We start from the raw sequence: 25772 nt of genomic DNA, 5'->3' as shown, positions 1-25772 counted from the left end.
ATGTAAATATTTTATGACATTGATATATATTTCTTGCATTATTTATTTAGAAAAGCATCTAGAAATGTTGATTCCATAAGAAGTGGTATCATTTTATTACATGAAGTGCACCCTTAGGTAAACAATCCTCTTTAACCTATCTCAAATAACCACGAAACTCACAATTTTCCAACTTTCAAAATGTGCAAGGCTCAAGCTATGCCATAGATGAAAAAGTAAGAACTCTCAACTAGCATTTCTTAAGTTTCTTCTATGGTCATTGCATAACATGGACATACAGAAAGCATGCTTCCTTCTTAATGCATCATACATGAACATCATCCTATAAAAATCACTTTGTTATTATTTAATGGTCTTGTAATTGTTAGGTATGCTCACTACTCTATCCTCATAAGGTTCCACCAATGGTTCATGGTTCTCAAGTTTTAAGGCCCCCATTATGAGGAGAAGTCATGTGTGAGCTATATGGTTGGATGGTGAAAAATGATCTATGTGGGTCTAGTCTAAGGGTTAGATAGAGAAATTAAGCTTTTAGCAACTCAAGATATATTAAATTAAGTTACATGGGTATGAGAATTACTAGGGGATGATAGCCACCTATAGTGAAAGTTAATAATAAATAGAGATCAATAAGTGAGCTTTAAATGCTTCATTTAAACATTGTGTAACTTGACCACTTAAGCTTCATCATGGAAGCACACATGTGGATAGAGTCATCATTGTATGAGTTTGTTTGCAAACAAATAAATCTTAGTTCCTCTCTACTTTGCTATGTGCTCCTCTTTGCTTTGATTCTATTTACTATAACATGTAGTTTTGTAGTAATTTGTCTCAAAAGTTAAAGCAAGCCACTTATGTAGTTCATGCCTTGTTTGACTATATTTGAGATAACATGGAAAATAATATCAAAATTTATTGTGATTTAAAAAACATTCTTAGATGGTATAAGAAGAGATTTGGAATAATTTAAATTTGAATGCACTATCTAGAAAATTTGGATTTTCAAAAGTGCAAGAAAGTATATCAAAAAAGGAGTTAGAAGAAGTGTTTGGAGCTGTTGAAAAACTTCAAAGTCATATTGTTAAATTGTAATAATCATAATGCAAATGTATATGTTTAAGTATGCCCATACATGTTCTATGTTATCTAAAATTTCTATGATTAAATTTTGATTTAGAGCTTTTAAATGTATTTCTTTCTACAAAAAAGTTATCAAGTTGCCATGAAAATATATACTTTCCATTTATATAGACCCCTTCTACAATAAAGTTATCAATTTATTTCTTTCTACAAAAAAGTTGATTTAGAGCATTTAAATTTATTTCTTTCTACAAAAAAGTTATCAAGTTGCCATGAAAATATACACTTTCCATTTTATATAGACCCCTTCTTTTCCAAACCCTATCTTATGTTGGCCAACGTTTCATAAAACATTTTTTCTTAATTCTTTATTGTTGAAGGGAAAATTAATATTCTTTGTAAAAGTCCCCAAATAGCCATGAAAGTGCTTTTTCTTACAAGGCATGTTGAATAAGGGCTCTACTCAAAATTTAGGGCCAGTGTCCTCATGCTAAAGCTTTTGATATTGAATTATCCTTTTCCCACATAGGCATATATGAAAGGTTTATAGTCATTACAATTTCTCTTTTGGTTAATGTTGTACCCCCCCCCCCCCCCCTCACACCTATTCCCATTGGAAATTTTGATGTATACAAAAAGAACATGAGAAAAATTGACATTGTCATAGTCACTAATTAGGCTCAATACACCATTGGAAAATCCAATGTAGTCATTATTCAACCTCAAGACATCATCAAAGGCAACTTTTAGTCAATAGGATGTCATTACACTCATTTTGGATGCATTAGCTTTGACTTAACATCAAGATCTTATTATGTAACAAGAGTATACATTCTATTACATAAATACACCTTAGGCACATAAGCAATTGTCTACAAACTATATCAAATGGCCTTCCATGAAAAGCTCAGTTTATGCCATACAATGCAACATGTGTGTGTACAATCTTATAAAACTATCAAGAAGAGGTTCATGCAAAACTTAATTTATGCCATACATGACAAACATGCTTGGGTACAATCTTATAAAACTATTAAGAAGACATTTTCAACTATTGATAGCTTCTTTCATTTTGGACACTATTCAATATAACCAAGTCATGTATTTCTCTAGATGGTCAACAATAAGAAAGTGCGATTCCTTCTCAATTTGTGCCACATACATCCCTTTCTATAAACATTAGTCTATCTAATGATTCTAATAGTTTTGACCATAAGCCTGCACATGCCGAAAATTTCTACATTGAATGACCATAAGTCTCTATGTAATTAACTATTTGTTCCCTTTCACATTGTATTATGTTCAAAATGTTGATGCATGGAAAAAGGAAGAAGAGAAAAAGTGAGCTCATTAAAGTCACTATAAATCTCATAAATCATCAAAAGCATCTCTTTGATCGATAATTTTTATTTGACTCATTCTCTTAAGAAAGTCATTTCTTTAATTCTTATCACTTCCCTGCATAATCCAAATTGAGTTTTGATTCTTTGTACACAAACCTAAGAAGAATCTAAGATATGAGCTATTACAATGAAGCATGTTTAATTTCATTCACAAGCACTCTATTCTCAATATCTTCTCAATAAAAATCCATCCAATCATAAGTCGAAGCTTTCATAAATGCATTATCTTTGACCTAGTATTTAGCAAATCTCATTTCGTAAAAAAGGTAGTATGGTTAATTTTGAACAATTTTCTAATCATTTATCATAGTTAACATTGAGAATGAATTACATAAAATTTGTAAAATCTAAGCTAGAGATCTTAGGACCAATTTAGTCTATTACAAATTTTATGAGTTCTTTCAATGAAAATTTCATCAAAATAATATTTGGTCTACAATCAAGTTAGTTAACTATGGAAATGAGAAGAAACCATAATCTTTATGAGCCTAGAGTTCTAACATACATTCAAATAATACTATAAATGCATGTGAAATATAAATGAGACCTACAGATTTAAAGGCACAAAATGTGAATTAAGTGAAATGATTGACTAACCTAGAATAGATGGTTGAACGAAGACCTTACTAATAAGTGGGTATATAGAAGGCTCTACTAGATATGGAAAAGATATCGATGGTAATTTCATGATGGTTCTCCCCTCTCATTTGTTAAAATTGATTTAGAAATATATTTAAAAATGAATCACTATTAGCATAGAAAAATGAAAGTTAAAGTTTTAAAACTTATCACAATAACTTTTTCAAAAAATTAATTTCAAATTAGTTTTAAATAGTTTGGTACACTTTTTCTATCGTTCCTATTAGCATAACTATAAGTGTTTTAAAAATTGATCTTATTTAGCACTTGTAACAATTCTCTATTTAATAATAAACAAATCAAAATTAGATATTCTTTGTGAATAGTAGAATCTACAACATGAGAGGGAGGGAGGGAAAAGGGTAAAATATCCTTCAAGATATGTAGTTTTCCCTCTTTCACTTCATTTTCTCTTTCTCTTCTTTCTTCTCATTCTTCTATTATTCTTACTTCTATGGTGGCAAGAAAAATATTATGCTCGTCCTTTGTTTCCTTTTGATATGAGAGAGAGAGAGAGAGAGAGAGAGAGAGAGAGAGAGAGAGAGAGAGAGAGAGAGAGAGAGAGAGAGAGAGAGAGAGAGAGAGAGAGAGAGAGAGAGAGAGAGAGAAGCTTATTTTGTTATAATGTATATTGTGTTCATATGAACTTAAAGTTAAAATAGAGGATTAGAGTATTATTATAAGAAAAATATATTCGAGTGAAATTGTACTCAAATGAGAAGGAGATCTATAATATACTAAAATTATAGGAAAATTAAATATTTTGAATGAGATAAAAGTGCCCTTATTATACTTTGTGTAAAACATTCACTATGAGTAGTATATAATGAATAAGTTTAACATATCCTAATATGCACAAGTGGTCAGACAATAATGAAATGAAACTAGGTGTGTCTTGCCTCATGCAAGCAACCCTTATGTAAAGATAGAATGATTGCATATAGGTAGCTTGACACATGACTATGACCGCGACTATACATCAATATCACACCCATACATACCACATCACCCCCTTATGGAAAAAATGATGGACATATAGGTGCTTTGGAGCTCAAGATCCATGTAATTCCAATGCATATAGGTGCTTTGGAGCTCAAGATCCATGTAATTCCAATGCATATAGGTGCTTTGGAGCTCAAGATCCATGCAGTTCCAATGCAAGGGCTAGGGGATGTTGTCAAAGAGGATTTCTACTATCAAGGCATCTAAGTAGTGTGCAAAATTATAGTGAAGTGGCATTGAGATGTGCACAAGAGGGAGAGAAGAGCTCAAAAGTAAAAGAATAATTCTTACTTATTAAGTTGTTTATGAAAGTACAACTTGGGTCACTCTCACTCATCAGTTGATGTAGACCCATGGGCTATTTATATAGCCCGATTTGTAGGTGAGTGGGATTTTTCTACACGATGCCTTTAGTAGAGAAGATGCTTGAGCTCTAGTGGAGAGACTTGGTGCAAGAATTGACAAGATTGGGTGAGTTGAATTAGAGGAGTAAATGACACCATGCTGCATCATCTAGTCCAAGGTCTTCTAAACTAATGGTAGAATGTGGTTCCACATATACTTTGCTTCCGCTTTCGCATCTTCTAGATTTGGTGATGATCGTTGTCGAGCATGTTAACTCACTCTTGGCCAGCATCCCATTATTGCTCAAGAGATTGATAGTGTTCCATGAGAAAAAGCCTTTTGGGATCCTCAAAGAAAGTGTTGATTGAGAAGAAAAATAAGTCTTGCATAGGGGGACTTTGCGGTGCTTCATCATCACTAAGGGGGATGGGCTCCTCTTTGAACACTTTCTTCCTATCACCAAACCAAGATCGCATCGGGGTTGTTCCTTCCTATGCCTTGGGTGTTCACAAAGCATGCTCCTTCTCCTCTTGAGTCTGATCTCTATGGATTGAAATAGTCTTTAGGCCCACCCTACATTAGCTGCAACATCTCTAGTAAGCAAAATGGTTGTCATGTTTGTTGTTGCCTTGTCGTATACTATAGGCACATATTGGGGAACACATGTTGTGGTGAGGGTCTTAGCCTCCCATTAGAATTTGGTTGCTGATCATGTTGCAAAAGAAGACTTGCAAAGAAGAGGGAGCACCTACCATGGGAGTAGTGGTGAGGGTCTTAGCCTCCCATTGGATTTTGGTTGCTGATCATGTTGCAAAAGAAGACTTGCAAAGAAGAGGGAGCACCTACCGTGGGAGTAGTGGTGGCTGACTAGAAAGGAAAAATCAACGTTAGTTGCATCACAGGTTGGGACTGTGCATTCCCATCTGGATCATCCTCATGAGGTGGTAGAGGCATCACCTATGATCCGCTAGTACAACTTAGAATCACCACACTACATTGTCCTAACCTTCATGCACCTTTGCCTAGAATCACTCCTATAGCTTTTGCAAGATGTTGAGAGAGATGGGCACAACTCCCTCAACATTAATGGGGCTGATACTACCTATTTGCATAGGAAAGTGGACTTCATTTTTGCCTATTGGAGTTTCTCTCAGATGGAGTTCACAAAGTCTAGATGAGCCTCTTATTAGGCAAAAAGGCATTATCATTGCTCCTAGAGTTCCACCAACTACTACCCAACTTGGGCTTGAAGGAACACATTCCGTTGCCACACTTGCTCCATTTCCATTAGGAGTGTATAAGTCTACTATTGGACCTGCTCATGTTGGTGGATTCTTGTTGCCACATAGGTGCAACAATGTTGTATGATTTTCAGCTAGAATTTTATTAGGATGTGAACATTGATAATGGAAAAGGTAGGAGGCATCACCTAGGGTGGGGTTGAGATAGAGAGAGTAGGAGTCTTAGTGACAATTGTGGTAGTGTGACTAATCATCTATGAAGCTTTCTCCTAGCTATGTTTTTGGCTATCAAAGATCTATAGTAATAGAGCATACAATGACTTTAAGTTGAGCTTGCTCTATTGAAAGTGAGAGGCTTCTAGAGGTGGGTTGAGGGGGGATTGAATTGCTTGTAGGGAAACACATTGCTCCTCATTGGCTTCATTTTGGGATATCTAGTAGATTGAGCCACGTTTGCAAGCTCTTGTACTATGTTGGATCGCTCATTTAGCTCGGGCCCATGTAGTATCATGTGGGGAAGAAGGGGGAGGGTTTCCAAAATCAGTGATGGAAATAGAGCAAGAAGGATCCATAATGGTAGGAGGGGGAAATAGGAAAGTGAGATGCTGGTCACATATGACCCTTAAGGATTTTACCTATGGAGAGCAGGTCACCATTCGCTTACACTCCACACATTATATTTCTATAAAGACTCCTCCCTAAGCTATGGCTAGAGCATTGAGCAAGAAGAATATAGATGTGTCTTTGCGTGAGATACTTAAGGTTTGGCCTACAAGTATGATGCAACTGATAGTTTAGAACCTAATCTACCTAACCAACCTTGGACGTGGTACAAGGAAATGTTGGTTTTCCTGGACAAGGGATAAGTCTCGAGCCACATTCCAAAGGATTGTCTCAAATGATTGCCTCCTTGTAGCTAGTGATTTGAATCTTTCCTAGGCCTGCTTTTCCATCAAACCCTATTTGGAGTACTATAGCACATGGTTCTCCCCATGGAGAAAGATGTTGTGTTAGAAGGAGCTCATCAAGGAAATGCAAGAGGTAAATTTACAACTAATGTCACCATCAAGAAAACCCAATAAGCACGATTATGGTGGCCTACTATGCATGGTGATGTATGTATGTTTATTTGGTAGTGTGATTACTTTGTGGGCAGCATCATTGATCACTTGTACTTTGCCATTTTTTCTTGGTTTTCTCGTGGATTTGGGTTGTTTTTAGAAGTATACAATAAGTTTTTTTTACTATTTGCATTGTTTCCAGCTTGCATTTCCAGCTTGCATTATAGCTAGTTATTCCACTAATAATGCTATATTCAATATCACTAAGTTGGATGGTACAAACTATGGCTATTGGAAAAGCCAAATATGAAAAGTTTTGGTGCAGAAATCGTAGGTTAAACAACCCAAATTGAGTGGGCAGCAACTCGCAACGATGCCTAATGATCAACGACTTGAGCTTGATGAATTGTGCAAGTCTACTATCATATTGTCTCTCACAGAACACATACACTACAATGTAGTTGAGGAATCACAGAGTGCATGGGATCTTTGGGAGAAAATTAAGAACTTGTATGACAAGAAAAGTCCTACTTCCTAGATGTACCAATTAAAACAACTTATATATCTCTGCATGAGGAGAATGTGACTATGTCTACTCATTTGAACTAGTTCCATGCTATCCTGAAACATTTGGTTTCACAAGGCATTGATTTTAAGGAGGATGTGACTCCCTTGTTCTTGCTTGGCACTCTTAATGACTCTTGGGATATCTTTTGTACTGCTTTGTGTGCCTCTGCTACTACACTTAAGCTATCTGATGTTGAGAGTGCTCTTCTTCAGGAAGAGATAAAGAGAAAGAATTTGGATGCCTCATGTGTCTCTCATGCATTGACAGTTAGAGGTAGTAATGATGGAAATTGAAATAATGGCAGTGGCAGTGGCCGTGGACCGGATTCTCAAAGATCCCACTGCAAGTCTTGTGGGAAATCATGCAGCAAATCCTGTGGCAGGAATGCAAATGTTACATGCCATCACTGTGGGAAAAAGGGCCACATTAGGCCACAATATCATGAACTGCACAATGAAAGGTGCAATGACAAGGGGAAAGAGAAAGTGTAGGAGAAGTCCTCTAATCATAGTATTGTACTTGTAGAGTCCAGTGTTAAGATTGAGGAAATTAATGTTATGCAGCTTCAGGACTCTAATGGAGATTATATTCTTGCAGCTTCTTCATGTGATGCCTCACAGATGACTAACACACTCACTCTATGTATGCCTAGTGTTGGCTTTTGGATTCAGGTGCGTCCTTTCATGTGACACCCTACAGAGATTGGTTTCATACATAGCGCACTATTTTTGTTTCTATGCATCTTGGTGGTGACAGGTCTCTTGATATTGTGGGCTTAGGTGACGTTATGCTATAGTTTCCCTTTGGCAGCACTTTTCTTATGCATGATGTATGCCATGTACCTGCATTGACCCGCAGTCTTATGCCAACTAGATAGCTTGATGATGTAGGATATCATGTGTCTTTTGGGGACTCTGCATGGAAAATTACTCATGGCAAGCTTGTACTTGTAAGAGGTGCCAAGTCTGGCAGCCTAACATTTTGTGATGAGTGGGGTATTAAGCATCAGTTGACCGCCCCTTACACCCGTCCCCAGAATGGTATGGTTGAGCACATGAACAGGACTATCCAGGAGAGAGTACATAGTATGCTTAGCCATGCAGGTTTACCACAACATTTCTGGGTTGAGGCAATTACGACTGTAATGCATATCATTAATAGATTGCCTTGTAGTGGCATTGACTTCCAGGTTGCAGAGGAGGTATGGATAGAAAAGCCTCCCTCTTATACTCATTTTCGTGTCTTTGGATGTGAGGCATTTTGCCGTGAGCTCAAGGACAAGAAAAATAAGTTGGATCCTAAAAGTGTGAAATGTATATCCCTTGGCTATGGAGATGCAGGTGAGACATGATATCGTCTCTGGGATCCGCATGCGCAAAAAGTCATCCGTAGCCATGATGCTATATTCCATGAGGACAAAATGCATAGGCAGAGGAGCTTCCTACTCACGTGTAGCCAGTTGGAGAGCTTACAGCAATACTTAGTACTCATGGCCAGGATGTTAGACATGATGTTGGATAGGCACCATAGTATGTAATGAGGCGTTCTACTAGAGATAGATGCTCTCCTGACTGCTTTGAGCCCTCTATGCACAATGTTTTGGTTACAGATGCAGGAGAGCCTCTCACCTATGATGAGGCTACGCACAGGGGTGATAGCCACTCCTAGGAGAGGGCTATGTAGTCTAAGATAGACTCATTACATAAGAATCATACTTGGGATTTGGTTTCCTTGGCTAGTGGCAAGAACTCTCTGCCATGCAAGTGGGTGTATAAGTTGAAAAGTACCCTTGGACACACCAAGCCAGCATACAAGATCAGATTGGTAGCAAAGGGTTTTAAGCAAGAAAATGGTATTGACTTTGATGAGATCTTCTCTCCTATGGTTAAGATGACCACTGTGCGCTTGGTTTTGGCTTTGGTTACACAGCTTGACTTGAACTTGTATCAGATGGATGTCAAGATGGCATTCTTACATGGGGACTTGCATGATGAGATTTACATGGAGTAGCCTAAGGGCTTTGCATAGCCTGGGAGGGAACACCTAGTGTGTAGATTGACGAAAAGTCTTTATGGCTTGAAGCACGCACCTAGGGAATGGTATCATAAGTTTGATGCATTTATGCAGTCACAGCAGGGTTATAGCCGTAGTGCTATGGATCCGTGCTTGTACACGAAGAAAGCCAATAATGGATCTTTATTGATTTTGGTACTCTATGTGGATGACATGTTTTTGACAAGAAAAGCTCATGATGAGATAGATGTTCTTAAGGCTCAGCTCAAGAAGAGCTTCGAGATGAAAGATCAGGGATAGAGGCCTCTCATATTCTTGGTATGTACATTATGTGTGATAGACATCAAGGACTACTCTATCTATCACAGAGAGAGTACATTCATAAAGTCCTCGAGTGCTTCCGTATGCAGGATGTAAAGCCTATTGGCTATCCATTGCCTTTTCATGTGAAGGTATTACAGGACGATTGTCCACAGACAAATGAGCAGAGGGCCGAGATGGCCAAGATTCCCTATGCATCCACAGTGGGCAGTCTTATGTATGCCATGATAGCCACCCGTCTAGATGTTGTTTTTGCAGTTAGTTTTGTGGCACCTTATATGGCTACACCTAGCAAGAGGCATTGGGATGTCGTGAAGGGTATCATGAGGTACCTGAAGGGCACTGCTGATATGTGCATATGTTATGGCAGCGAGGATACAAGAGTTGTGGGATACACTGACTCTAACTGTGCAAGACATGCAGATAGTAGGAAGTCCACCTCTGGCTATGTGTTTACTTTTGCTAGAGGTGCTCTTTCATGGATGTCCAGGGTGTAAAATTTCACGGCTCTTTGTACTACAGATGTCAAGTATGTTGCAGCCACTGAGGCTCGTTGCAAGGAGGCCATTTGGTTGGGTCATTTGGTTGTTGACCTTGGTATTGCAGATGCTATCCCTACACTACATTCAGATTCTATGAGTGCTATCTAGTTAGCCAACAATAAAGTCTTCCATGCAAAGACAAAACACATTGAGGTGAGGTATCACTTCATTCGTGGGGTCGTTGAGGACGAGTTTGTTGACCTTGTCAAGATCTCAACTGACCAGAATCCTACAGACTTTCTCATGAAAAACCTCTCTACAGAGCGCTTTGCCTTCCTTAGGAAGTTAATGGACATTGGATGAGATGACATCTTTCCTCATCCTCTTGTACTTTCTTCTTTTTTCTTTTTTTATTCTTACTCCTCACAGAGGTAGATTCGCCTTTAAGTGGAAGGTTGTTGGGGGTAAAGGCACCTCCGCCTAGGCACCCGTGTATTTCTACACTGACAGTATCTGCACCTGCACATTGCAGGTGGCGGGCACCCTCACTGTCACTTCATTCTTTATTCTTTCAGTGACATTTGAATAAAGGGAAGGCTGGTATCACATTGTGACTGTTGGAGTTTCCACATTTGAAGTCTCTCTCTTTCTTACTCTTGCTCCATCTGCCATAGCTCTCACCTCTGTGCTCTCTTGCTCAATCCTTCACACCTTTCACAATCAATCTCACCAAATGACCTAAATTATAACACTTGGTATAGTACATGGTTTTCATTATAGATTTACAAGGGCCCTCTAGGGTTTGTGGCCCTTATCCTTCCTCTTATACTTCGAGGGCTTCTACCATCCCTCATCTTCACAGTCCTCTTCCTTGTTGCTACTCTCTTTCTCTAGGTCTAACATTCAATGTGGACATCATATTGATAAAATAATCTAGATTATGACCTGACAGATCTTCAAAAGCCAAAGTTTTATAGATATCTTGGTTATACCCTTGCACATATAATGAGTGCAACATTTCATCAATAGGTTGTGTGTTTGGAGACATTCTTCCTTTTAAGGCCTTAAATTGAGATGTATAGCTCTAGACTATAGCATTTGCTTACTTGAGATTGTAGAGTCTTTCCAAATTCTAGGCCTCAATTCAGTCTGGCTAAAACTATGAGTGGAATAGTGTCTTGGCATCATCAAAATCTACTCAATTATTTTCCACTACTATGAGTGCTTTCGTCTTCTTCCACATTGATGACTCAAATATGGCCACCTTATGGGCAAGATCCACCTTAGTAAGAAAATTGGCAGTGTATGACACATCAAACTGTAAAAGAGAAGCATATGGGTCCTTCATTGATGAACTAGAAAACTTAGGAAATGGAACCCTTGCTTGGGAAAGCATCTAAGCATGGATTGGGATACCACAAGGTGGAATGGGCAAAACCACAACTAGTTTTGCTTATACAAATAGTCACCTTACTAGATTCAAAGGCATCACAGGAGCAATTGATGGAGCTACAAGAACATATTGAGATCAAGGAACAGAGAGCATGAGTAGTGTTTGTGGGGCTATACAATAGACTTCTCCATTGGGAGTTTGTCATCACTGAGGAATGAAGTACCCTTAGAGAGCGCATGCGCATGTAGACCTACATTGTGAGAAAGATCAACATGGTCGCCATGTGTAATTAAGTTCAAGTCTAAGTTGTGGTTGCTAGGTGCAATCAATCAATACTCACACCTTATCAAATAGAATATATCTAAATAAGCAATCATGGATAGAATAAATAGTAAGAAAAAAACCCACATATTTTGGTAAGTTTAGTTTACAAGTTCCATACTATGTGCCATAGTCTCCTTGGGAGATAGTAAGAAAATGGATAAATACTGAGAGTAGTGAATACATCAAAGATTGACCATAAGGACTACACAAAGTATTGATTAGAAATATAGGGCTCAAACTAGATGATCATGGCTACAACATCAATGATGGCAAAGTATTGACTGAGTGTATGAATGTGTGTAACTCTCTCTGTGTGTATAAGTGTGTGTCTATGTGTCTAACCCTCATTTGTTCCTCTTTGCTCCTGATATAGCCTTTCTCCCGTGGTGCCTTGAAGTCATTTTGATACTATCCTCAACTACATCGCCACCTTCATTACTATGCCATTGCCACAATCTTAAAGACACTTAGTCTACCACCAATTTGTATCATCCTATGATGCATGAAACTTCTTGTATATAGCTTAGAGTATCAATATTTCATTATTATGCCACCTTGGTCTTCCATCAGTGCATTACACTATACGCTACTACACAAATCAATTTATAGTATATAATGCACATGAGCACACAATGCAAATACCCATTAGACACTCTAATTTAAACCCATCACCCTCCCCTATTAGAGTAACTATTTTGATTTAGTTGCATTGCATATAGGTCAATATAAACCAACCTTAGGATATACTGCCCTTGCCCACGTACACATTGCACTAGTGCACAATTCACAAATGCATAGTGCATAGTGCACAGTGCACATGTCCACACAAGTGCATATATAGTTCATACCTAGCTCACCTAGTGCACATCCATTCTACCACCCATCCACACATCGTAGTGCACTATGCACATGTGCACTGCACACACATGCACATGGACTTCTACATAGCAAATGGTGCACATGCATAGCACATTACATCTACACTCATGCACCTATTACACACCACCCTAGACTAACCTAGGGAAGCCTTAGGACCCAACCGCATGTAGAATTTTGCACATAATCACTTAGATCTATCTAGCACACATTTTCACACATAGTATACATGTGCACAATGTACATGTATCCAATGCATGCATACACATGCACACTAACCATCTACACTCACATTTTGTTCACATAACCATTCCATGAGCACACTCCAAGAACACTCACACTTCACTGAAATGCACAAACGTTTTGTTCACATCACCCTATATGCATTCCATGAGCACACTCAAAGTGCACTCACATTTATCACAATTGCACAAACACTAGACTCGTTTAAGTTAGTATACACATTTAACTTAGTGACCTTTCCATTCACCAAGTAATCATTCCAAGAATAGGTAAGAAATCGATTTCCACAATTATTGGTGCTCAAATAAAATACTCATTATCGCATATCAAAGCTATAACCACCCCCTACAATTATCTCTTAATATGTGGCTACCTTATTTGCAGTTATTTCAAAACTTTAGCCCCAAATCACGCTCCATATCTATTTTTCTCATTATCATCTTTCTCAATAGCCTAACTAATGCTTATAAGGCTCATATCAACAATGATAGCAATGGGTCTTCCATCTACTTACCATCTTTCCTCAAGATAGGTAAAATCCTCAACAATCTCTTTAGCTTCCTCTAGCCTTTGTGTGCATTCTATCCCACTAGAATTTTTGTGTTTTTCTCAATAGCTAATAAAGAGTATTTGCAATATGCATAAATTGGGGAATCTAGATAAGATAAAATACATAAACTCCCAAGAATCTCTACACATCTAAAATTGATGGGAAACTCTCTTTCATATTGTCAATAGTATCCACTTTTTCTTGAGTTGGCCTTCTATCATATGGACCACACACATGTCCAACAATCAAAACTTCATGACTCCAAAGATTGAAATTTGTCATGAAAGAGTAAGTTTCACCTATTCCAATCTATTCAAGATCTTTTAATAGGTGAAAATGTGTTCCACAAAAAATATCTTACATTATTGTGCATTCATTTCTTCATCTTTATCCTCTTCTTGTATTAGGATGTCATCCTAAAAAGACATAGTAAGATGTTGTATGTATCCTAAAGTACTTTTTTCATTGTATTCATCATGTGAGCAACATAATTCATTGTCCTCTATGATAAAATGCACATTTGCACTAGTCCCAATGATGTCTTTGTGTAGTAAGGAGATCCCTACTTTCTTTTGCTAGCTCGAACTAATCATAACCAAAGCATAAGTCCCCCAAAGAGTATATAACTCTCCTAACAAAAGCCTCTACAAATTCATCCTTCACATGACCTACTTCTACATAATTCTTGATGGTCATTTAGACCTTATTGTGTATCTATGCTTGACAACAAGATAGAAATCTGGACACATTCTATGTGTATTGCAAAGAAACGAAAAATTCCAAGGAGGATTTTAATGAGGTAGGTAAATGTATTTGGGAAAAAATAGGTTGGGATGGTCCAATGGATTCTTTCTTTTATTTATGTGTATATTGCCAAGTCTCAAAACACGGAAGCTACTGTGGAAGAAAGAAGAAGGAGAGTTGATTGAAATCTAAGTACACAAAAGAGGGTAGCTAATGGGAATGGTAGGTATGCTACCTCTAATTAGCCTCCACCTCCTATTAGGCCTTCATTTGGGCATACTATGGATGATATCTCAAAACAAAAGTAGGAACATGCTAAACCAAGGGGAAAATAGCGAGGTTATAAATTACAATTAGACATAGAGACTACCACTAACTTGAAAAAGGTTTTGGAAGAATGGATATTGAATAGTAAAGTCAAATTTACCTTAGGAGAGATTCTTGGCATCACCAAGAGAGAATTTCATGCAGAGATCATTATATCATACAGACAAGGTGTGGGAATCCAATGCATGCTATGGTTCAGGGAGAAGAAGAGCTAGGATTACAATGTATTTAGGTAGAGCATGATGATGAAGGTTTTGAAACTATAATTTCTCTCGTATTAAAGGTGTAATTGTTGACGATAAAAAGTAGCTGTTACTTGTAAAAATGTAGTGGTTTTAGCCATATATCAAAGGGAGTGCATCAAATGCATTACAATGATGAAAATACTACAAGTATTATACCTAGAAGCCTCTATCATGCAATCCTTAGACAAGAGAAACTATTGAGATAATAGTGAAAGTTGGGGATCTTGAGATACCTTGCGTTGCTCCTATTGATCATGGATCTGAAATCAATGTTATGACCTTGCATTGCTCTTATTTATCATGGATCTGAAATCAATGTTATGGTCAAGAGTTGGTATGGGAACCGTACATGGTTGATGGATATAGAGCATGGATGGAGGATGAAAGCTACTAATAATGCACCTAGGAATTGGTAGGTAGCTTGTGCTAATGTAAAGATTACTATGTCCACGATGACCAACCCTTCTTTTTGCATGATTCCTATTCAAATCCTATCATCCTTGGACAACCATATATCACAACGGAAGTTGTTAGCTAATGGTTGAGTATATGCAAGGATTAGAAGTCATGATAATAAGAGGTCTATACATTTTGTTACTTTTTATGTCATTCATGCAAGGAATTGTGATACTCTGAGGTATTATTATTTGCCTCCTAATTCGAAAGATTTTAGGTATCTCATGAAACAATGGGTTTTCAACAAGTACCATTGTAAAGCAAGACTATATGGTGTAAGATGGAAACACTCTTGCCTCATAAAGTAGGTACACATGCTTTTTCTACAAGGTTTATTGGATTTTCAATAGGAATTTTTGCATGTTTTCAACATAGGGTTGCAAAACATGATATTTTTAGGGTACACAAAGACATGAAAGAAGATGGATTATTAGAATCTCAAGAATGCACATTAGGAATCTATGTTAAGTTGTCTTATACTAGTACAATGGCGAAACTTTTAGCTAAGCTAAAAATCTGAAAATAACATAATACATGTATATTCTTTGGATATGTATTAGGTGATAACAAAGTTTGTGAAGAAAAAATGTATATACTCAAATGAGGGTTGAAATGAAGGTTGATATGAAATATAAGACTATGGATAAAAAGGTTAAATGAGTTGCACTACCATTGCCTCTAGGTAGTGAGGAGATGATTTTTTCATTCTAACCACATGAGATTGGCTATGTGAATCTAGGTATTGTGACACCTATGGGTCATTTTCACTATTCCACATGTACTATGGAAATTCCCCCCTATTCCAATGCCAAAGGCTCATCTACTTAAGTTGATTGATTTATTTAATAAAAAGATTAAGATCAGAAATTGGATCCTTCTATAGATCCTCGTTCAAACAGGTGGTTTACAGTTTCCATGAAAAAAGAGACATTGAGATTCATTCAATATATGTAGTCGGTTAACCATTATGTATATTGGATTGAGTGGTAATTCTATCTTGCATAGATGAATTTTCCCATCCTTAAAAAGAATCATATTCTTGTCTCTTTCTAGCCCCATTGATAGTCTAAGTATCATTAGTCCATTGCCCTTTAAAAATATAGAGAAAACTAGCTTTGGCTTTTCTATTCATTGGATCCTTTTGAGATTAATCTTGAGGTTTCTAGGATAGTGAGGATCGATCACAAAGAAGTGGTGAGAGATTCTTTATGCCATTCTTTGAGACAAACCTCCTTAACTCTAAATGAAGTCAAGGCTCAATGAACCCTCAATCGGTTGTTGACATTAGTCATTACATTTTCTTTAAATTCATTGCCTAAGGATTAATAGCTTCTTTGATATATTATCTTAAATACCACGGATCATGAATATGCATGTTGAACATCCTATAAAAAGCATGGTGCACTCATTATATCACAAGGATAAGATAATTTGTTCTAAAGTAGGAATGATGAAAATGTTTAATGATACAATGTCTTCAAGTTTTTTAAATCCAAAAGCAAATGGATTAGCTTTTGAATCTAAGAATTGGTGATGATTTGAAAGTTTAGGATACTCATGGAGTTTATAATTTTTGGATATTTTTCTCCCAACAAAGCAATCTTATCAAGAGGAATAGTAGTGGTATATTGGCATTATAGGTCCATTTCTATCATCAAAATTTTAGAGTTTGATCGACTTAAGTTCATCAATCTATTTAAGCAAGTTAAGATGATTCTTCATGTCTTCCAAGAAGCCTTGCATCCAAGTAAAAATATGGATTGATTGAAACCTATGTCACATTCTAACCTTGAGCTCTTCATAGACTATTGTAAGTAGAGATTGTCTTGTATAGAATGGTCATGAAGTTCTCTCAAAATTCTATTATGATCAAATGGAAAACCATTATCTACATGATTTTAAATCTCAAAACCATTTGGCAATTGATTTAAAGAAAAAATCCATGACATGCATATTTTTATCCTTGCTTTTCATGTTTAATCTTTCTTTGTAAGGGCATTTGATCTTCTTGCTATGGTTTTTGGATTTTCTAGGGTTTCATTGTAGGTTTCACCTCAATGTATGAGCCTTTTTCCAATTATAGATTCTCTAGTTATTTTTGTTTTTAGAATCACATTAGCTATAGGATTTTTTTTAATGGACTTCTTAGTGATATCGCTATAACTATTATTACAATGAGACCATTTTTGCTAATTTCCAAGTAAAATGCCATTAGCTTGAAAAGTATCAAGCCCACATCAACAAATCACAACTAAGCACCTTGATTATGATAAGTGCCTTCTTGTTGTTGATAGATGTGATATCATTGTCCAATTGGATGAGGATATAAGAATGCAATACTTGCTTGTATGGACTATGACTCTTTTGAGGGCTATAAAGTTATCATCCCTCTTACTCTAGTAAAGTTAGCAACAAAGATGGGAGACCTTTAACCAAATGCATGATTGTTTGGGTGGTGGGGCTACTATTTTCTATGTGGTGGCTTTGAATACTATATGTTATGAAGATTATGCAATTTTATGATCAATTTTGTTTCCAACCATATTCAGAAAAAAAAAAGATGTTCACTTTCTTACTCTTCCTCATTAATTTAGGAGGGAAATTATGTACTACTTGTCCTTCTGAACAATGATCAGGGTCTATACTTCAAAAGAGAGTTTTAATTTTTAATTAGAAAAAAAATCTATCTACTATTTTTTATTTATCAAGGAGACAAATGGATGGACAAAAATAATTATGTACGTCAATAGGAAGGGAATACATTATTTGAGTAGTTTGGGAGCTCATGATCATATTATTCTTCGAAAAGATTTTCCTACCACAATCTAGGCATAGCCTTGTGATACATCCATTGCATAATAATTAGGATTCTGATAATAGATATCCAAACATCTATATTTCGAAGGAAGATCAGGTAATCCATCTATCTTGTAGTTGCAGCAACTAAAGCATCCTACAACCATGACTCAATCAGTCGATATAACCCTTGTAACCTCCTCATAGATGTACCGGTTTAGTTTGACGTGTCGCCCTCCTAGTGAACATGTTTGAGTTTACTCTGGCCTCATAGAAGAGATAAATCTTGGCAATCTTAAGGGCTTCCATCCACCTTAATCTCTTTAAATTATTCTAGAGGTAAGAAAGACGGTTTGTGTCAATGTAACAATACCCTCAGCTTAACATCCATTATCTTTCATAATACACAGATGAAGGATCATATATATGATCTAATATCTGTGTTATCTGGTTTCTCCAGCTAAAGCTAGAGGAGTGCATTACTAGCATAAACATAACTTGGAAAATCAAGAATCGTTCCCAAGGTTCGTCTTTGTATCAGAAATCAAGAATATATATCAACAAGAGAATATTTCACTACTTAAAGAAATGATTTTTTTTTTTGCTATAAATATAACTAGTTTTATTTGCTTGTGTTGTGTCTTACATCTTGTACTCTGATACCAACTGTAACGTGTCGCTCGAGCTATTCCTTGGCAATACGTTCTTAGTAGCCCATCAAGAGATATCCTAGGAAGCGCCGTCTGGGGTTTTGATAAAACCCTCGGAGTTTGCTAACTAGGCTCACTTGAGTCTACCCCCAGTGGAAGTCCTGCTCGCTCCCACGATGATCGATTTGAGTTTTTCTGGTCAAATCTATTACTGACGGCTAATTAATATTAGTGGATTCTAAAGTGACGTGAGTCAGTCTTTCTAGTTTCTAATGGTCCATTAAGTGCGATTTTTATTCCTTCTTAGAAAAGCTCTCGGCTTACCGAGAAGACCACCCAGTCATAGGTATGGATCCATCCTCCTGCTTCCCTCGAGAGAGTAGTTTTAGTTATTTAATTACCTACCACTTTAGGTTCAACATATAAAATCATCTTCCTTGCATTATCTCCTGATACAAATTCGTTACACGCCTTTAATTTACAATAAAAAAACAAAGTAAAGCAATTCATTCTTAATAGTTCCTTTCAGAAAAATGACTTTTACAATGTTTTCTATTCGAAGTATTATTGTCTCCAAGTTCCATTCCCCAACTAGTATTGGAACTTCCAAACACAGTCTGGAAATCGAAGGGTAATTGGCAGTTCATAAGAGTCTAAGGAGTTTATGACCAAAGCCCCTTGGTATCCTCACTTCCTCCTACTGACTAAAGTTCCATACAACAAGACCTTCCGCGTCACGATTGGTCTAAACTCACTAATACTCAGTCATTCATCTTTTAGCCTGATGATTTTTAGGAAAGATTAGTATCTAGCTTACAATCACAAATATCTTATTTCAAATGCATTATACATAAACTTTTAATAAGTTTATTTTCAAAACAAATCTTTTTTTCCAAAAATAATATCGATGCAAATTAGCATAAGTGGCAAAAATAACTACAAGTGACAAAATAACTACGAGACAAATCAGCCTAAGTGATAAAATAACTTCGAGACAAATCAACATAAGTAGCAAAATAACTTCGAGACAAACCATTATAAGTACTGATGAGGATGCACCAAGAGCATGCCTGTTGGAAACCCAAGAGATTTGCAAAATAGTCCCTGAACATACATACAATAGATTAGTCATCCTGGACTCCCCTCCTCCTTGGGGATTAGTTTGGATTGAATTTAAGCAATAATTTCATACTTGAGGATAACTTCCTTGGAGTTTCATGGGTCTTTACTCGTAATAAAAAAAACTCTTGACTAGTTTAATTACGAATAGTATCATTTGGCGATTACAGCTCAAGATCTCTTATATATCGAGGATTAGCATTCGTGATTCAAAGATTTCGTTTGATCAAGACAAAAATAAAAAATATTAAATCTTTTAAGGACACTGTACATTCCTTGTACTCGCTTAAGTTCATCTTGTACAGACCCAAGTTAACCCTTGGAATTCGCGGTTAAGAATTTCTCAAAGAAATTATATGCAAGAATTGAATAAAAATTTATTTTTCGCATATAACTTCTGTTGTCTATTCATGGGATAAAGGCATGCTAGCTGTTTTTATTTTAAAAAATTAATACTTGAAGATCCATGACGATTATTGATTGATGGTATTCATGGCTTCATTTGTAATCCTTGTACTCGTCATTCCGTTTTTGTAGTAATTGTATCCGTAGCATTATTGACAGCTCCTGCCTCCGCGACCTTCGTAGCTTTCTTCTTCGGGGCCATGGTCTTTAATCACGAGACCGCAAAAAAAATGAGAATTTGACGAAGGAGCTTTGGGATAATAAGATTGACAGGGGAGAAAAGCGATTACCAAAGATTTCGAGAAATCAAAAAGAGTTTTGATTCCATAGAAAGGAATAGAATAGAATGGATTGAGGAATTGAATTCGACAGCTCACAAAGCATCCTCGTCTACTTAACAAGAAATTCATGTGCTTGCGCTTCTCTTGCCTCATCTCCTTTTGTTCTATATTCCTGAGAATGGCCTCTCCCCTCTTGCTCGAGGCTATAAAGAAAAGCTATGTATGGAGGGGATCTTGGCAAAATTAGCAATCTGATGCTCGGACCACAAATCTGATGGTTATGTTGGCTCCGAAAGGGAGGTAAAACACATCTCCCTGTTCAAAGTATTGTTTGTTGCATGTAAACTGCGATCGCGACACACGCAATTTCGTCAATCCTTCTTTTTGCATTAAATCTCTAAAACTGGCTGAAAAAACCACTTGTTTTTTTATATGACACCCTGTTCTAGAATTTTCCATAGCTTGTTAGAATATTTACAACAAATAATATCCAAAATATTGAAATTATGCTAGTTTTGTTCAAAAATCTAATATTTCAAACCACTAATGACTAATATGACTCATAACTCTCATTTACGCAGTAACTTCCATGACGGGTGGCCACAGTCCTTGTCAATTTGAAAAATATCGGATTACGATCCTCGGGTCTTTTTACTTGAGATCTTTTCTATTTAATAATTTTAGAGTTCTTGAAATCCATTTTGCAAGAAGTTTGAAAGATTTTAAATTAAAGTCAGGATGTCACAACAAGAATGCAAGACTAAAGACAAAACCATAGTTCCAAAAGGTAAGAACACTTCCTTTGATACACTATTTCTCACTTTGAAATTCAATATATTGATAGACAAGTCAGCTCTTTTTGGATCTGTTTGTGCAAAGACATGTAAATAATGCAACCAATAGTATTCCTACACCAAAGCCAACAGGAAAAGAAACCAGAAAAGGTCTCGTTTCCTTGTCATGGTGAGCCATAGCCACAGGCTTTGTGACCACAGGTTCTCCTTCTCTGTCTGAACATGATAAAGAGAGTGGGAATCCACACAACCCAGAGTTGCCTTCATAACTGAGACTAGAAAATGTTGCAAACTGATTGCCAACTGGAATTCTGCCAGAAAGATTGTTGTAAGACACATTGAAACTTGCCATGAAAGTAAGATTCGTGAGACTTGTAGGAATGGTACCATTCAAGTGATTGAAAGACAAGTCCAGGGATTCTACGCCCAGCATCTCAGCAAAAGATGCTGGAATATTTCCAGCCAACTGGTTATGACTTAGATCTATGCGAACAAGTGCTTTCAATCGGCCTATTTCAGCAGGAATAGAACCTACCAGATAATTGTTGGAAAGATAAAGGCCCGTCGGTAAAGCTTGTGCTTGGTTATATGTCAAATCAGGATAATCTACCTGCCGTTTCACTGCTATGACACTCTCAACAGGGTACAGACCAGTTGTGTTGGCATCATTGTGCATCATTGAGATTAAGCTAAAAAGCTGTAGAGGTATGGCACCAGTGAAAGAATTATTAGATAATTCCAAGTACGTAAGATGCTGAAAACTCCCTAACCAAGGGGGAATGTCTCCTCTGAATTGGTTCCATGACAAGTCCAACACTTGCAGCTTTTTGCAATGCTGCAACCAGGCCGGAAGTCGGCCACTTAAATTAAGGAACCCCAGAGCCAGAACCTGCACATTCCTGAAGCCATCGAAAACTGCCGGGAGAGATTCATTGAAAAAGTTCTTTGTAAGAATAAGGCTTACCAAATTCTGACAGTTTTGCAGAGATTGCAAGCCTCCATGGAGTTGGTTGGTAGAAAGAGAGACTGTTGTGAGATTAATCAAGGATTTAAATTCTGATGGAATCGTTCCCGTGAACTTGTTTTTGGAGAGGCTCAAGGTGCGTAGCAAGGTGCACTTCGCCAGTGTGGACGGTATAGGCCCACTTAAACTGTTTTTGTTAAGATCTAAGACCAGTAGATTAGTCATCTTCGAGAAATCCACCTCTACTGACCCACTGAAATTGTTTCTGCTGAGAATCAGAATCCTCAAATTAGTGTTCTGTGATAAGCTTTTGGGTATGGTCCCAGACAGATTATTGTAACAGAGGATGAGATTTGAGAGGTTGTGCAAATTTCCTACACTTTCTGCAAGAGTTCCTGTGAAGCTGTTATCTTGCAAGCGAAGTACTGACAGGGATCCGATGTAAATATCGTCTGGAATCGGGCCTGTAAGGGAATTAGATGACAAATCCAGCTGCTGCAGATGTGTGCACAGTCCCAGGCCTTGGTTTACACCTCCTGATAGATCATTCCAAGCGACATTCAGAATACTGAGGTTGATAGCATGCTGGCAGATATTTGTAGGAAAGGTCCCTGAAAAGTGATTATTACTTGCGATGAATTCTTTCAAACTGCTGACATTGCGGTACACAGGCAATCTTCCTGAGAAATCGTTCTGGGAAATGTTGATAAGTTGCAATGATGGCATGCTCTCAAAGAGAAGAATATTGCCCGAAAGATTATTATGGCTAAGGTCCAGCATCTGCAGGTGAGCAAGCGAAACAAACTCTCTTGGAATGTTCCCGCGGAAGTGGTTCCACGATAGATTAAGCTGTTGGAGATATGTGAGATTAGATAGCACCGGAGGGATTGTGGCATTTAGACTGAAATTAAATAAGGAAAGCTCCACTACTCGCACTGTATTGGAAGCCAATGTCGATTCATAGGTGGACTCAAGTGTCTCTGCAGGCACAGGACTGACCGGTTTGCAAGTCACTCCTAAATAATTGCAGCAATTGCCATCATCGGTCCAATTCGACGACAAGTTGAAGTTTGGGATGCTGTGCATGAAATCCTGCAGGACTTTCCGCTCGGACTCTAGGCACTCATACTCAAATGAATCTCCATAGCTACTCCCAATGGCAGAAATCAGGAAGAGCAGCAGGCAAAACTCATATGCCAGTGGAGCCCACATTTGCTCAGGCTCCCGACAGCAGCAAAACAAGCTCAAGAGGACACGAGCAGATCCATGGAGCAAACATAAGTTATCTCTCTCAGGGGTCTTCTGTTATCTGCAAGGGACTAAGGTTGACTCTCAGGGCTTCTGCAGATTAATGGAAGAAGCTTAGCGGTCCATACCTTTTTCAGATGCAGTCCTGCCAGGAACGCTCTTTGATGAAGCGAAGGGATGCGTCGATTCTGATGGAGAGCTCCTCTGCTGAGACAAGAGCTAGGGTTAGAGCAGATCTGCAGCTAGGGTCTGGTCCCTGAAGCTTACTTCTTTACCACCGTCACAGAACGGAAAAACTATATACACCCACCATAGCCATGGTGTCTCAGAATCTATCTATCTATCTTCTATATATTTTTCTTAGAAATTATGTTATGTTATGTATGTAGACTACTCTGCATCACAGGTCGCTCTCTCATTTTGCCATTAATTGATTAAACTCCACGTATTATTGTTATGTTCATGAATCATTATATCTATGTTCATGGCCTCTTAAGAGTAGTTTCCCATGCTGTAATAAGTTGTTGCATAACGATGTTCCTCATCTCTAAGGGCCCTGCCACACACAAACCAAGTTGATTTGCTGGTCTCATAGTAGTGGATTCAAGGTGGGTGACATGCCAAGCTCTTACTAGACTTTGTAGCAGTCCTCTAAGTTAAAGTGAGCATGATGTTTTTCCCTCCTTGCTTGCTAAATATGTGGCTATCATTACTTGTTCAACACTTTGAAGTCTAATAAAGTGCTCGAGTTTTGCAAATACCCACAAGAAACATTTGGACATGCACCAAAAATCAATCTTTCATTTACAGAGTGCCCCCTTTTGAAGGGGTATTCCATGCTAACAAAATTGGGCACACATATGCATGGCCTCTCTCTCTCTCTCTCTCTCTCTCTCTCTCTCTCTCTCTCTCTCTCTCTCTCTCTCTCTCTCTCTATTCCCAAAATGGCTTGAGAATGAATATGGTTCACACAAGTCCACGGACGTCCACAAAACACACCCTCCATTATGCAAGTCAATCAACTTGCAAATGGCATGACTCTAATGCTTACAAGATGTACATGAAAAAGACTTCTTCCAACGTTGAAAGGAGCAAAGTCACATGCATGCACTTTAAACATGGTAAGAGAGTTACAATGTCCATGAAACTTTTCGTTAGAGAAGAGGTATGCTTGGAAAATTCTCAAGATCTACTTCATTATTGCTTTGAGAGCACACTCTTCCACGTTTTCATGTGTGTTCTACATCTATCTATTAGGATGTCTAAATAAACGAGAACAACCTTGCCATATTTTAGAAAGGAGCCCAAGGTACCACCTTAAGCCCTTGACTAGAGCGATTATGTAAATGCAAGGTTGCTAGGAGTTGGTTGATAATGTCAACCAAATCTAATGCAATTCATCACAACAATTAAAGTAGATAGTCTTTATTGCTTCTATTTTTTGCTGAGGAAATTGCTCAAAACACATCTTGAATTCCTGAAACCATAAGATAAGGAACCCAACACACAATATGAAAGCGCATGAGCAACTACCACAAATCATAACATAAACCTGTTGAAAATAACCATACAAAGTACTCACAATATTGAGAAGGACGCTATGATGGGTGGTAAGAAAAATTGTGGGGCTCCCCCCATATATGCTTCCTATAGCTCCACATGTATTTTTGTTGTGGCTATGTGCATGTATTTGTATAATCATGAGGAGAAGGATATAAAATAGAAGGAAGAAGGAGAAGAAGAGAACGTATGATTATTTTGTTAGAAGTGTAGCATATGAAAGCATAGGAACCTTGAGTAATCAAGGGTGCATGAGGGAAGGTAAGGTGTGAATGAGCTAAAGGGTAAGGGAAACCCTAACCCTAGCCCACAGTGAGGCTATATAAATAGCCTAGAGGTCACTCTCAAAGGTAGAGAGAGTGTACTAGTTGTACTTGTGCGCAACTCATTAAGCAAGATTTCCTTCTTATACTTGAGCTCTTTCTCCCTCTTGTGCGCACATCCTTTGTTTCTCACTCTACTTTTTCAACATGATATCAAAGCTATCTCTAATACAACAAGCTCCCTCCAACTCCATCTTGACCTAAGTGCACAAGAAGACCTCATTCTTCTCACTTTACCTTCTTCTCCACCATAGCTAGCCTTGACCACCAATCAGTGGAGGACCTGGGGAGAGAAAAGGAGGCAATATTTCTACTTGGT

General features: G+C 37.5%; 1 protein-coding gene across 3 annotated transcripts; it reads right to left on the bottom strand.

The window, feature by feature from the left end:
• Positions 1-21313: 21313 nt before the first annotated feature.
• On the bottom strand, positions 21314-24121 carry LOC148010452 (uncharacterized). 3 transcript variants are annotated; one of them, XM_087671896.1, is made up of 2 exons: positions 22323-24121; positions 21314-22247 (listed from the first exon to the last, which is right to left on the bottom strand). In XM_087671896.1, exons 1-2 carry the CDS (start codon positions 23532-23534, stop codon positions 21414-21416), a joined length of 2046 nt encoding a protein of 681 aa, XP_087528022.1. In that variant the 5' UTR covers positions 23535-24121; the 3' UTR covers positions 21314-21413. The 3 variants fall into 3 exon arrangements, with proteins under 3 accessions (XP_087528022.1, XP_087528023.1, XP_087528020.1); XM_087671897.1 differs by having other exon boundaries at positions 21314-22858; positions 22952-24120; XM_087671894.1 differs by having other exon boundaries at positions 21318-23631; positions 23699-24109.
• Between the last annotated feature and the right edge of the window lie 1651 nt (positions 24122-25772).

This window comes from Lygodium microphyllum, chromosome 29, assembly GCF_053477565.2.
Source record: "Lygodium microphyllum isolate KBCC chromosome 29, Lygodium_microphyllum_v1.1.10, whole genome shotgun sequence".
Lineage (NCBI taxonomy): Eukaryota > Viridiplantae > Streptophyta > Polypodiopsida > Schizaeales > Lygodiaceae > Lygodium > Lygodium microphyllum.
This window is presented reverse-complemented; position numbering and strand designations above follow the sequence as displayed.